We start from the raw sequence: 15,131 nt of genomic DNA on the forward strand, positions 1-15,131 counted from the left end.
AGCTGTTGTCATTTTATTTTCGTTCGCCTTTCATGTTACGGGATTCTTGTCTGTTCTTCATTTTCATTAACTACTATAATGTGATTGTCATGAACATCTTGTCGTATGTTGAGATCTTTTCAATCAACAATTTTAAATTCATCAAAATCATTCATTTTCAATCAAAAATTTTAGGTAGATTCTTAGATTTATTCTATGGTGAATTATGTATATCCAACAATGTTTCTATAGTAGTAGTTACTTTGTTGCAACACCTGCAGCCATGAGTCGTGAACATGAAACTAGCGCGTGATTACAATCGTTTTGCCTCGCGATTCAGGGCCAAATTTGGCGAATTTTGATAAGTCAAGGCACCATTGTATCATGAAGTAATTAATAATGGTATGTAGTATGTTTATTATGGTACAAAAAAATATTAAAATTGTTAACATTTGAGAGGTCTCGAAACTGTTTGTTGTAAACCGTTCTGTTGATATCTGCGCACTGTTATGATACACTCTGATGTCCCAGACTTCGTAGCAACCTTTCTTCCCCTTTCTCAATTACGTATGTCACGCAAAATTTTCCTATTGCAAATAGACACATATAAACTACTTAGGTACCAGTATCCAAGATTCTGGCACTATCCTCCTATATCACCTATATCCACGTAATTATACTAAAACTAATATTAGTTTGTCCAGCATCACCTGATGACGTCACGAACACAAATAGGGCGATTGCCAAATTTTGGTTAATTTACCCGCGTGTCAAAGCTCCGTAATCCTTGGATGTATTTTTGGCCCTTTTTGCCAAATTATAACCGACACTGTGATGCGTAGGTAGAATTTGGCAGAAAAGCTTACTTGTCGAAATAATGCTGTATCCACGAGTCCAATTGTCATCGTCAGTATAAAAATTAGATATTGTGTTAATCTAGACTCAACAGACAACGGAAACAGATAATTCTAAAGCATTGCAGTTAAATAATTTATTTTTCGAATTTAGGCTATTGAAGTTTTACAAGCCAAAGTAATACGTTTTTCTGACTTTTATTACATTTGATTTGTCCTTGCAATTGGACTTTCTTATCGTGTTTGTCAAGAACTCGTGTTGCAGTTCGTCTGTAGTTTCTATTTATATTTTCGGACAAATCATTCATTTTAGCACGTTGGATTTGCTCGTGCAGGAGCTAATTAATTCACATCGTTCACACGGGATCAAAGACTATCTTGGCGAAAGTATTAAATTTTAGGTTCGTCACAAATGTTTCATTTATTCCTCTTTATTTCTTGTCTCGTCAACTAGACTTCGTACATCTATAATGTGATTTGATTTTTGTACATAAAATTACAGTCGCTAAATTATTTACCAAGGCAATGAACTTTAGCGGTTATCAGCCTAGCTGACCCATTTTTCTGTGCACAACGTATGATCTTCAGGTACCTTACAGATTCCTCCATATTCAACCTTTGAGAGTTATTAATATAAAGTCTCATATCACGTAGGATGTAGAAACGACAATCTGGACAAAAATCAATAGAGCCATCGCAACTCATAACGCTGTCAACCTGTGTTCCTTGATATAGTAGGCACACCCCCTACCCTCCGGTAACTGCGCAGTAGTTTTCATCCCGCACAACTTTCTAGAATGCCATCGAAACGGAACATTCATATCACAGCTTCCATTTTTGAACTGGAGCAATTTTATGATGGATATTCGAAACTGGATGATCAGTACGTCTTTTGAAATGTAGTAAGGTATCAGAATCGTCGAGTTTGGATTTTCGTTGTATTATTTTGCAGTTTCATGTTAGGGGTGTGGTACACCACCCTATCAATATTAATACGCAGTATGACCTAGAATTTGGTACACAACGTCCTTTAATTACAATAACCTGAAGATTTCGGAATATTATTGGTGGAGCTGGTCCGTTGCCTCGTGATTGAATTCCTGACTACCTATATATTTTTGTTGTTTCTTATGTCTAATTACATCTTCGCTGTTGGCGGCACATGTAAAATTGCACACCATTATTTCATATTCCACATCATCTCTGTATGTGACCTAATTTCACATCCCCTGAACCCCCACTCCACCCCCTGGCACAGGTAACTGCGCAGTATTTCAATCTCGAACATGGTTCTAGAAATGGCGGTGCATATAATTGATGTAGTGGTGTTCCCGCCGGTCCAGGTATCGATCGGGACCTGCGCGCTCCCGGCTGCAAGCAACAGGCTGTGACGCAGTTACAGCCCAGCCATCTGCTAGTGTTTGTTTAGGTATACTAACTTAGAACATTCGAGCTGAATTGAGCTTTCTGTTGTGGCTTCTAGCTTGTCTAGATTCTGTTGATGATGACTGAGCAATCCTGATTTGAAATCAAATGCAAATCTATATTCGTCTTTCATAAAATGTGGTTATGTCAATCAAATGCTTGACTAAAGTCAAGTAGGAATATTTCACGAAAATCGATATCTCTCACGGCTTTTATCAAGTAACTGTTTTATAGTTCATACTATCAAAACTTTTTGCGTGGCCGATTTCAGAGTTAATGCGTCGGGTTCAATAACACGTAATGTATTGTCTTCCCGCGAACTTTTGACCTACTTGTGATATAAGACTTATCATTCATGTACTGCGCCAATAGAGACGTGTGCTCCAAGATACTTGCGAAATCATGCCGTAACAGGATGTTTAATGTTATTACCGAATCCGATTTTAAATATTGAAAATTTATACTAAATTGAGCAACCGTTTTCGGCGCTATGAAACTTTATTATAACTAATATACTGTCCAACAAGGCGTTTAGTTTCAGATTATAAATAAATAGGTAGGTATTTGTATACAAAATGGTCACATTTCGGCAAATCGGGCCAAGTTTTTACAAGGTCGCCCAAGTAGTGACTAATGCAGCCCGCTAAACGTCGCTATTATTTACGTTAGTTTTATGAGTTGGTAATGATATGCTTTTAACGTTTGATGTTATGTAACTTTATTGCCTTTATTCACAACACACGTGGCTTCTCTTTGATTTATTCATGAATAGTATTAGCACATTAAGCGTAACTACTACAGCAGTAATAGTTATCTGTTCTACTTGTGTTTTTATGTAAGGAAACTTCTTGCTTTGCATGGATGGAATACGAAATATTTAGTTTTCTTTTTTTTGTAATTTTATTCGCCATCTACGGAAACTATCCAGTCGTTCCAGACTCCCAGACAAACAGAGTATCCTCACGTCTCGGAGTCGTGTTTACAGCTCTGTCACTGTGCCAAGTTCAACCGCCAACACCTAGCAGACTGTTACTTCAGAATACATAAAAACTGTTAGAAACATTCTACAGTTTACATAGCAAAGGTGAATTAGATCCAGATTCTCCGCATCAGCATCATTCATCGATTGGGCTTTCCAAGACAGGTTTTACATTGAGTTCATGTTTTTGTGGCAACTTTTCTTTTTCGTTTCTATAATGATTTATGCTATTAAGTCACAAATTATGTTCCCCTCAAAAAATCGCACTGCGTTGAAAATAGGAACATTAAAAAAATTCTCCAGAGCTTTCCACTTGGAAGGAAAACTAGGGCATCTAAGGGCCGAAGCCTGAAGGAGCTGTGGGATTGTTCGTAAGAGTTACCACGGCCTTGGTACTGAAAGGGTTCCTGAAAGAGTCAAAATTTAAAAAAGAAAGAAGAAAAATTACATGAAATGGGAAGGGGCAATTTTTGATAGACAATTAGCTTTACCAATGTTTTCTGTATACAAAAATAACTAAATATTTCATTTTAAAACCTATAAAGCCAGTAAAGGATAAGCGTGACCAACACTATTAACCAAGCGACCGTGTTTGCTCCCAACGATAAGCAATAATGTGACGTTTAGTTTTTGGGTCAGCCGTGTTACGTCGACATTATTCCCTCGAGTCCTTTAGCAGTTTACTTTGCTTTTAAAGCATAACTTGCAACTATGTCTGTCACTTAGTTTTCATTATTTTGATTAGTTTGACTTTCATTTCTTGGGTTTGTTTGTAAAGTGTGAAGTTTCTTGTTCTTGTTATGTGACCCTTTCTGGAACGTCTGAATAAGTCTCTTGGTCGTCTTAACCCAATAACTCTTATTCATAATTGTGATCGTCTCAATTCTCCTTCTGGTTTTCCTTTAGTCTTTCTATCGTCTATCATTCTTTTGGTGTTCTTCATCACACTTAGATTGTGGTCTTCTGAACTATTGTGTTCCCACATAGATTTTTCTAAACATGATCACTAATCAGCCCACTTCAACATCAGCTTACAAAATACTTAAGATATTTTTGCACATGGATTCTGGCGTGATCTTAATGTACTAGAAAATTATGTGGATAACGTACACTGTAATATATGGTAATATTCCTTTACATAATGCTGTCGGCACAGATTAGTGACGATTCTCAGAACGGAAAAATTGCCATAAGTGCTCACTTTCATATTGTATGACAATAATTTGTTTACATCAGCATGGCATCAATCACCGTTATTTCTATGTCGTTTTAGGTACCTACTACTGTCTGAGCCTGTGAACATTAACCGTCGTACCACAAAAACTTTTAAACGTCCGTTTAACACTTGTCTAAAAAAATGTCAGATTATGACGTTGAAATAAGGTCCATTTTGCAGCCACACTTTTTTTAGACAAGTGTTTGACATATGTTTAAGTTTTTGTAGTAAGACCATAAAGATTTGATAAAAATCTCTTTTTTTTTAATACAGTACGCATGTCAATGCCTTTCTGCATATCAGTCTAGACTTCTGAACTTTGAACTTACTTAGTTTTCTCAAAGATTTCCTGTGTGTCTTCCACTATATGTATACATATGACTTGTTTGTATCTGTTTGTACCTATGTATCGAACAGACTGTTGATATTATGTAAACACATGCAACTGATGTAGGTATCTAGTATGTAGATGATACGTCACTGCAACGTCAATACAGACTTATCTTCGTATAACTATGTAAGGTATGATTAATACTATTCTGCTTATTGAGACAAGTTCAGTATGTATAAACATAGCTAGTATACTCGTGTTTTAGCATTTATGCGCGAAAACGCGGCTGTACCAGTCTTGATCCTTGATCGAGTGGTCTCTTCTCTAGAAATTTTTATTGTAAATCTGACTTTAAGTTAACAACCTGTCAAGTTTAATATTAAAGCCAAAAAATAGCGCCTATTAAAAAAATAGGTGTAGGTATTTTTATTATACAGTGTGAAACCACAACTTTGTAACGAAATCATCACAAGTTATATTTAAAGCAATTTATAAAACCATAAAAATATAAATGCATTTTTATTTCAAATATATTACCGCATTACAAAATTAAAACATGTTTACAATTGCAAAATACTATTTGAATACCGTGCAACACAGTCTTCGTTCAAGCACAGATTACTAAATAAATAGGTACGGTTCAAGTTTTTATTTTTTACCTTTTATTAAATTGTAAAATCTAAATTTTTCGTTTTTTTTTTTCGAATGATGATTAAAAGACTGAAAAATCAAGAAATCGTCAATAAATAATTTTCTTTTCTTTTCAATGATGCATTTAGATCGTAATAAAATTTCCACTTAACTCGTATATGATTTACTAAACGGTTGGAAGCATTTACACGCGCTGCTGGTGTAAAAACTGCACAAATTCGGCAGGTTTGAGAACTGGGTTTGAATCGCAATCCGGTAACTACAAAACTGGATGTTGAGGATTCGTCAACTGACTTTTAGGCAGCCGAAAACATAATTACAAAAGAAAACTTAGCTGTATGTTCTTGTAAAAAATAAAGCTTGACCATCGATCTTGATCCTTGCTTAAAAATTGTAACACATCATTTAAAAAAGGACAGTTTCGATTCGATTATACCTCTTGAAAGGCCATCTTGAAAGTCTCGTCTTTCCGACCATTTCGCTATCCCACGGAACAACTATACAAGGATAGTAAAGTCCTAACAGTACGCCAACTGTTTATACTTCATACACTTTTAAAACAGCACACATTGCTACCATACAGCAAATCAGTGACGGAAGGGAAGAGACGTTGTAACCCAGTAGCACGGCTTCGCCTACGTTATAAAACTGCCTTTGCAAAACGTTTCTTTGGCTATCTGGGTGGTTACTTATACAATAAAACCAATAAGTCGTTGAATATATTTAACCTCACAAAACAAAAATGCAAACAGAAGCTCACAGGTTGGCTATTACAATTAAATTATGACAGTACCGAAAAAACTATCACTAATGTAGCTTAGGTACACACACACTCACCCGCATAAACACACTTACACACGCACACGCACAAACACACTCACACACACCCACGTACACACACACGAACACAGACACGTAAATACTCTTCACATTTTCTAACCACATGCTACTACTGGTGAAAAAAACCTATATTTTACTTTATTTAATTGTCATCTTACTACACTTGATAGCGCTTTAATTCATAAATTGGAAAATGAAATTGTAAAAGGATGGGGACCTGGTGTCCTGAAACACAGGCCTCGAGCCTAGCTTAGGCACCAGTCTCCTACAATATATATTAACCTAAATTATGTCTAAACTATTATTGTATTACCTGTATATTGTAGTGAGAAATAAATAAAAATTTATTATTATTATATGAATAGGAAAATCGTTTTCTCATATCGACAATGTTGCACCCTCGAGCAATATCAATTGTTATAAAAATAGCTCGCTGGCATACTCTATTTGTACCGGACTTAACAAGATAAACGGCCCGTTAGCATAACACGTGCTTATGCCGCGCACTTTTCTTATTGAGCATGATTGATCAATCGAGTTGACTCGGTAATCATCGGATAGACGCGTTAAATCAATTGACTCGAGTATTTTCCATCTTCTAAGTGGGTTAGGTATAGATCGACTATGTGGTCCTATAACATACGGTCACTCCAATACCGAGAATTAGAAAGAAAATGCAATCAAAACGGTGGTGAAATGAATCATGTCTCGATGCAACGATGCATCCGATCGATTCGATTCCGTCTCGTCGTCATAGTGACGGACGGTTGGCAACTGCCATCCCCGCGCTCTTCATCATGTACCTATGTATTGACCGGTTACCTGTATTCCACCTGTGTGCGATGTGTAATAACTCAATATCCGTGCGCATATGTTGGCTTCCAGAATATTGAGTTACAATACAAGGATATAGCTGTATAGACCCCTATGTATATTCACTGATTCACTGGCACTTAGTGTAAGAGGTTATGTTCATTCTTAGCAGGATAATCATGGATTACATACAAGCTCATCGTATGCTTAATTTGGACTATAGGGTAGAAAACAAACCAGTGACTCGCACTTACTAATTTGTCGTTGTTTAGTATACAACTTTGACTGGTTACAGTATGGCGTGCATCATAATAACAATGCCATAATGCTAAACCTGAGTTACGTACTTTGTAATAATATGTATTGTGGTATATGATTTATATAGGTACCTACGTTAGGTCTCCATAATAAGGCACTTAGTCTCAGGTAATTGCGTACAATTTACTTCGTTACTTTTTCCTGGATCTATTAAGCTCGCAAGAATATTGGAAAGTGAACAAAGAACAGAATATCCTAATAAATAAAATGTCAACGTCTCATAACTATAAACAGCTTCGATACGGTTACAAAATGAACGCAATTAATTGTTTACTCGACCATACGCTGGGAACGTGTTAGTACTAATCGTGTTTACTATATTACATAATGGTTATCGAGCCACTATGTGCTGGCATTGATTATGCATATAAAACAATTTAAACAGTAGGTTCAATCCGACACAATACCTACTCATTCATTTTCGTCACATCCTACATATTCGTATCAAATCTCTAAACTAAAAGCCAGCTAAGAAAACGCAGCAGAATTTGTACATGTATCAGTAAGTCACTGGCACAGATGTATGGAAAAGCCTGTTCTTCAGATACAACACATAAAAATACACCGTTACGTTAAGAAAAAACTGCCCCAGTGATTGCTTCCGTCTAAATAACGTGAACATGTAATTAATTTTATAAATCGAGTGCATCTTCTGCAATTTTTATCTGCAGTTCGACGGTGACCGTCTTAGTGTTATCTATGTAGTTATACTGAATACTGAATAACATTGTATGCGCTCGTGGCAAGTGCTTGACCGTAAGAATGACCGATGCATTGAGGAGATTTATTACTGTACAGTACAGGATATTGGCTAACTCTCTTTAGAGACCTTTTTCTAGTGGCCTGTAAATTAATCGTGTTAAGATATATACTGCAATATAACATTTACGCCGTTTTCTCGCGGTTTCACCCACGTCCCATGGGAACTACTGCCCGTACCCGGGTAAAATATAGCCTATCTTACTCGGAAGAGTGTATCTTTCCAACAGTGAAAGAATTTTTCAAATCGGCCCTATAATTTCAAGTATCTATTACTAAACACTGCAGGATATTGGCTATTTCACTCTCGTTAGAGACTTTTATCTACTAATTTGTACGTTTTTGTATTGAGAAATTAATTATACTATTGCATTTATATTTCATTATCAGGTAATTGCATAACATTTGACACTTGCACCTAGCGACATGTGTAATGTTGCAACTATGTGCTCAATCATCATTTTACAGTGAAGTATTAAAAATACTAATAAGCATATTAAATAGGTTAATGGAATGTGATTAGACGTCAACCTCGTTTTAATTAATGAAACCTTATTTTAAATAACTAATTTTATAAAATATGCGCTGTTTTAGTGCTTAAAATAGCCTTGGAAACCTACATTTTGAAATTATGAACATGTGTAAATCTAATTCAAACCATAGTGAGAGGATTTGACAAAATTGTGCTAGAACAAAAAAAAACATGAAAAATAAATCTAAATTACAGATGTGTTATCAAATGTAATTATTAAGAGTCACATGACATTTAGGTCAAGAATGATTGTTGACCCGTACCTTCGTCTCTTGTACAAGAGTTCCTAAAACATTATCTTATTACACATTATCATTAATAAGGAAATATCATTTTAAAATAAACTTTAAAATATCGTGACAATTAGGGTAGCAACAGTGACTTATCACAGCTCATTAAACGTACAATGTTGACATTTGTAAATAATAGTGTCAAACTGTCACTATTTATAACTTCAAGTATCAAAATGACCTGGGCCTTGTATATTTTTTAAGAGAGATAAAAATCATCAAGATTTTTTCGGAATATTTATTTAATACTTGAATGATGCAATTAACGAATGATTTAAATTACCAAATATGTATTCTTTATAGGTACTAAAAATAAAATATTTTTTGACATTAAAAATAATGTATTTTGTCTAAAATACACCAAAAATAATAACGTTTAATAATATAGTATTCAATAACACACGTCCTAGTTTTACCTACCATTAACCTATCGTAAACCAATTGACATAAAACTGTGAGTTAAATAAATTAACCTAAACTAATACGCATTTGTTTATAATAATATTTGGGCTGATGTAATAATAGACAGAACCAACATCACATTATCTTCAAGTCCACTACTAAACCACAGGGTTGTCACTTTGCAAAATAAAAATCCATTTCAATATGTTTAAAGGCATAGATGAAGTTAGTAACAATCTGTTGACTTAAAATCAAATATGTGAGAGGTTTCATTAATAAGTCGGTTCTGATTAGACTCACACATTTAATATACTAATAATAAAAAAAGCACTGCTAGCATATTCGTCTTTAGATCGTTTCCCATATCTTAATTATTGATACGTTAAGTACGCTAAGTTGGCTAAAGTTGGGATCAGAAATTATAAGAAAGAAACAATTAAAAGTCGTTATCTGTCTAACCTTTTCCCATCTACTCGAATGCAGCTGAGCACCAGTATTAAAAAAATATTTAAAACTGACAACCCTAAACCGAATTGCACCAGCCTCACCGATTAATTTGTGTGTTAAGTGACTCGTGTTCCAAATCCTAAATAGACAATAGTATAATTAGCTCGCATGATACGAGCTAATGACTTACCACAGAGCTTATCAGTTTTAGACGCGTCTATGTTTACTACTGACCAGTCTAACCACGGAATAAGGAAAGAGCGGAGATGCCATAATGCAAATGGGTCAGGCGCCTTCTTCTAGGTCAAATACGTACGGTGGACATGATAAAAACGATCAGTTACGAGTGAACCAACTAGGTGTTCTTGTTCTTTGAGACACCTGTCAACGATTTTTGGTACGTTGGTCAACGTTCAAAGAATATACTTAGGCGAAGACAGTAACGTTCCTCATCCCCCGCACACCCGCATTTTGGCGCGCTACTTTCTTAGGAGATTTATGGCACCTCTGCTAGTCATTTTGTTGTCCATGAGTCTAACGTACGCACTGATTTTGTTATGACTTTGTATCTTGTTTGCAATAATGTTGACAATTGTGCACGATCTTTACATTAAATGCACATGCTGGATACATGCTAATTGATCTGTATTTTGCGTGGCTTACGTGCGTAGGACTGTCCTATGCGGACCGACAGTTCTTGATATGATGGCGATCTCTGGCTTTGTAAATACTTAGAACTGGAAACTTGTAAAATAGGAGCAGTTTGAGAATATAAATAATAAGCTTCCACCTACCTAGCAGCTACCTATGGGAAATATTACCCGCACCCAGCTAAATGTACATCAACAACATCTACATTTAAAGTTTCGCGTTTTAAGAAGGAGGATTACCATGAAGTGCAGGATTTACTTATTTGTTATTGTGTTTTGACGTAAATAGGTTTGCCCTTTCAATTTTCCCTATCAATGGCCTGTTAAAATTTATAAAAGATGGAAAGATATAGAAAAGATTGGGGAAAAGGCTCGGAGGATGATGATGATGAGGGCTAGAAGAAGAAGTAGTATTAAAAACTCAATTTTTTCTTCCCTAGTGAGAGCAGCATGTTCGTCTCCCGTCGCCGCTGGATCCTGAAGACCTGCGGCACGACGACGCCGCTGCGCTGCGTGCGCGCCGTGCTGGGGCTAGCGCGCGACGTGGCCGGGCATGCGCGCGTGCACAACGTGTTCTACTCGCGCCGAGAATTCGCGCGCCCGGCCGCCCAGTTGCAGCCGCATGATAACTTTGATTCAGAGGTGAGTTTTTGATACTGTGAATTTGGATGACCACCACATAAAAATCTTCTTGCTGCAAGCAGTCGAATAGTTCATTGAGAGGGCAAATGAGATCATCAACAGCTGATAAATGAGAGCAATATATGTATGAATAGACTGGGCAGTCTTCTCCTTAGAACCTCTCATTTTGCGGCCCTTACTCCTATCTGTGGGAAGTCATGGACACATACCTCTCATGTTTGTGTGATGATAAAAATTCAAATGTGAGTAGATAGTTTTGCTCATAACAATAAGCAAACTTGAAGCAAAAGCACATGCTTCGCATGTTAGATAGGTATATTTTAGTGGTTCAGATATTATGAAATTAACAAAACTAAAAAAGTGTGGTAAACTTTTCCCAAATGATTTTTTCCCCATCCAATGGTCTTCTATCCAGGACCTGCAAAAAAACTGCAGCAACATCATCCTATCTATAACTTAACAGTTCATAATCACTTGCCAGACGTTCTTCACGGCTGCACACTCTACGCCTACTTTACTTTTAACGGCTTCGAACATTCCGTATTCCCCTTAAAGTTAAGGGGAAAATTTACAAGAGTATGGTCAGGCCTGCTGTCTTGTATGGATCAGAGTGCTGGCCCACAAAAGCGACGAATGAAAGACAATTGCATGCGGCAGAGATGAGAATGTTAAGAGGTATGTGTGGAGTTACGCGAATGGATAGAGTGAGGAATGAGTATATAAGAGGAAGTTTGAAAGTAGCGCCGGTATCAGAAAAACTGCGTGGAAACCGGCTGTCGTGGTATGGGCATGTGATGCGGAGGGATGAGAGTCATGTTGTGAGGAAGGTGATGAGTATGAACGTGGACGGATATAGTGGAAGAGGAAGACCAAAGAAACGATGGATGGATTGTGTGAAAGTAGATATGGTAAGAAAGAATGTTACTTGTGAGATGACGGCAGATAGAAGAGTATGGAAGAAGAAAACATGCTGCGCCGACCCCAAATAAAATTGGGATAAGGGCAGGAGGATGATGATGATGAGCTTCGAACATTCCGCTCCATTGAAGCGAGGGGCTCATCAATTACCTACTTGATGCTCGGTATACTTAGCACGTACCTACCTCTGAAACGTTCAGGCCTTTGATATCTAGTCAACCAAGTGATCAGGGTTAAAACTTAATTTATTTCGTCTAGCTTTATTTTTGAAGGTGCATTCAACCCGTCTGAAAAATTAGTTGTTCAAGGGAATGATAAAGAAATAAATGAGTCATATAATATGACCCTAGATATTGAACAGTGAGATGAACCTGTTTAAAGATGTCATAATTAAATGGCAAAGGCTGTAAATCCTTACTAAGTAGGTAAATGCGAAAGTAACCAAATCTGTTTGAACCGATTTCAATGAGTTTTGGTACACAAGTAATGAAAAAGGCTACTCTTTATTTGAGTGTGGAAAGACGGGCCCTTGCGAGGGGAAAAGCCAGTAAAAATTAATGTAGCACATTGCTGGCCAATCAGTATGCATTTTTCAGTTAAAATCCAGATAGGCTCAAAATAATACCTAACTGCCCTAATGACTAACGTTTTATCTAGAAAGCTGCAATTAAATAAATGCGTTAATCACGCATTGTTTTAACACTCGCTTTTGTATTGATAAGGTTTTTCCAAAAGCTCTGATAATGAAATTAATATGTTGCAATATCGCAAACAGCCCCGATTGTTAGTCACAATTTATAAAATGGCAAATATTATGAAATAAAACATTGATATCAATGAACCGAAGTCAGAAACCAGTAAGTCTGACAACCAGTCTTGCCTTGGGTATTGGGTTGCCCGTGTTGCCTTGGGTATTGGATTGAGGAGGTCAGATAGGCAGTCGCTCTTTGTAAAACACTGGTACTCACCTGCATCCGGTTAGACCGGAAGCCGACCCCAACATAGTTGGGACAAAGGCTCTTCATATGATGATCAATAAACTGACTGAAACAGTGCGACTGTTGCTTTTCCTAGTAGCTTGTAAATAAAATTACAATGTAGGTACATTTCTCTGAAATGATAAATCTGTTATACCTAGTAATGGCATGTGCAGAGAGATATTGTAACTTTGTGTTTCGTCTGAATAAGCCCGTAAACTACTAGGTACTTTGTTATTTATATTCATACTATATTTTGATTTAAAAAGTTGTCACATAGCTATCCCCAATGAATTGAATTTATTTTGTCTATACAAACACATGTAACTATATGTATAAATTACTAGCTTCTGCCAGGGGTTTCACCCGCATCCCTTGGGAACCTCCGCACGAACCGGATAAAAACCTATAGCCTTCCTCGATAAATGAGCTATCTAACACTGAAAGAAGTTTTCACATCGGACCAGTAGTTCCTGAGATTAGCGCGTTCAAACAAACAAACAAACAAACTCTTCAGCTTTATAATATTAGTATAGATTCAAATTAACTACTGTTGTGATTACTTATTTCAAGGAAACAAAGTTAAGATAATTTATCTCTTCCTACGCAGGGACTTACATTTCCTGAAAAACCCCACAATAAACCCTTTCAATCTAACTCCAAGTTTAACCACCTACTTGAACCCCAGTTAAAGTCTACCCGTGCGTATGACATCACAAAGGTCAGAGATAACGTGAACTCATTGAATCATGCGCCCGCGCCGTTATCATCATAGTACTATTAGTACATTGATGTCGTACCTTATCAAGCTTGTAGTGCTTCGTTGAAAGTGAATTATTAATTACCTACTTACCTAGTAACTTACGTTATTTTTTCTTACCTCATATTTGCAAAGTCTGAAACAGGAAAAATCAAAGAACATCTGTTAAGTATAACTTAAACAAGCGAATAGGTAGTTTGAGTTTCATTATTATCGTCTACTGTCTGGTCTTTTCCTATCTATGTTCAGATCGGCGTCTAGTCTAACAGGATGCGGTAGAGTACCAGTGTTTTACATGGACTGTTGCATATCTGATCTCCTAAACCCAGTTACCTGGGCACTCAGATACCCCCATACTATTTCGTACACCTGAATGAAAAGGAAACGGTTTTCAACCTATCTTTTAACAGATAGACAGATTTGATTTTCTTTTTAAAACATTTTAAGGACTTTTTCGTTTAATTCTGAGTCAGATAAATATTATCCCACGCTCCTCTCAGTAACACAAGTTCTGAATCATTCAGAAAGTCTAGCTTCAGACGTTTGTTGTGGCGAAGTTTCCTGTGAATGCGGTTGTTATTGCACGCTGATGGGAATATTTGGTACTGTGACCAGATGTTGGTACAGTCAACTGGTTTGCGCTGGTTTTTTACTTCAGTATAAGGAAAATTGTACTAGATTTTGTATTGTGGGAAGACTAGACGGAAAAACCCTAAACTAGAGTATGATACATAAGTTCGTGTCAAAAGCGATTTAGTCACTTTTTCAATCCAGATACAAAAAAAAATATGTGCATTGGCAAATTTTACTTGACATTTTTCAATCTGGCAGCTTTTTTCACTTTTGGACTATGCTTTCGTAAGTCACACAACCTATTGAATTCTCTATTGAATAAATAATAGAACTGTAATTCCTGATTAAAATCACAAAATTCTGTTGTAATACCACACACAAAGGCATATAGAACCTTCTAGAACAAAATCTTCTGTTTAATTTAAAAAATAATATTATGATTATCTGCATTTTTGACCTCTGATTCATACCCTGAAAATTCTGATAGTACAATCTATAAGTTCAATAGATTGTGAGTGAACTGTTTCGTAAAGGCCAAATGCGTCATAATCATAAGATTCCACGAAGTTTAGTTCCTTACCCGACTGCGATAAAAGGCAGGTAATGTTTTACCTACATTGCTATATTAATATAATAAATAGTTTTTTTTTTTACCCTAAAGGCTCCGACCTACTGAACTAATTTATGCCTTATTTTGCTGTGCCCTAACAAGGACCATAATTGTACCTAGCTTTAAGCCACTTCAACATCTAACGTAACATTATGGAATGCAAAT

The 15,131-nt window shown here is 36.4% G+C and overlaps 1 protein-coding gene across 1 annotated transcript in view; it reads left to right on the forward strand.

Moving 5' to 3' along the window:
- The window catches only part of LOC124638646 (S-adenosylmethionine decarboxylase proenzyme), a 37,650-nt gene that overhangs the window by 16,827 nt on the left and 5,692 nt on the right, over positions 1-15,131 (forward strand). Inside the window, exon 3 of the mRNA XM_047175640.1 lies at positions 10,927-11,128. Within this exon, the coding sequence (XP_047031596.1) occupies positions 10,927-11,128 (202 nt within the window). The remainder of the gene's footprint in view (positions 1-10,926; positions 11,129-15,131) is intronic.

This window comes from Helicoverpa zea, chromosome 18, assembly GCF_022581195.2.
Source record: "Helicoverpa zea isolate HzStark_Cry1AcR chromosome 18, ilHelZeax1.1, whole genome shotgun sequence".
Classification (NCBI taxonomy): domain Eukaryota; kingdom Metazoa; phylum Arthropoda; class Insecta; order Lepidoptera; family Noctuidae; genus Helicoverpa; species Helicoverpa zea.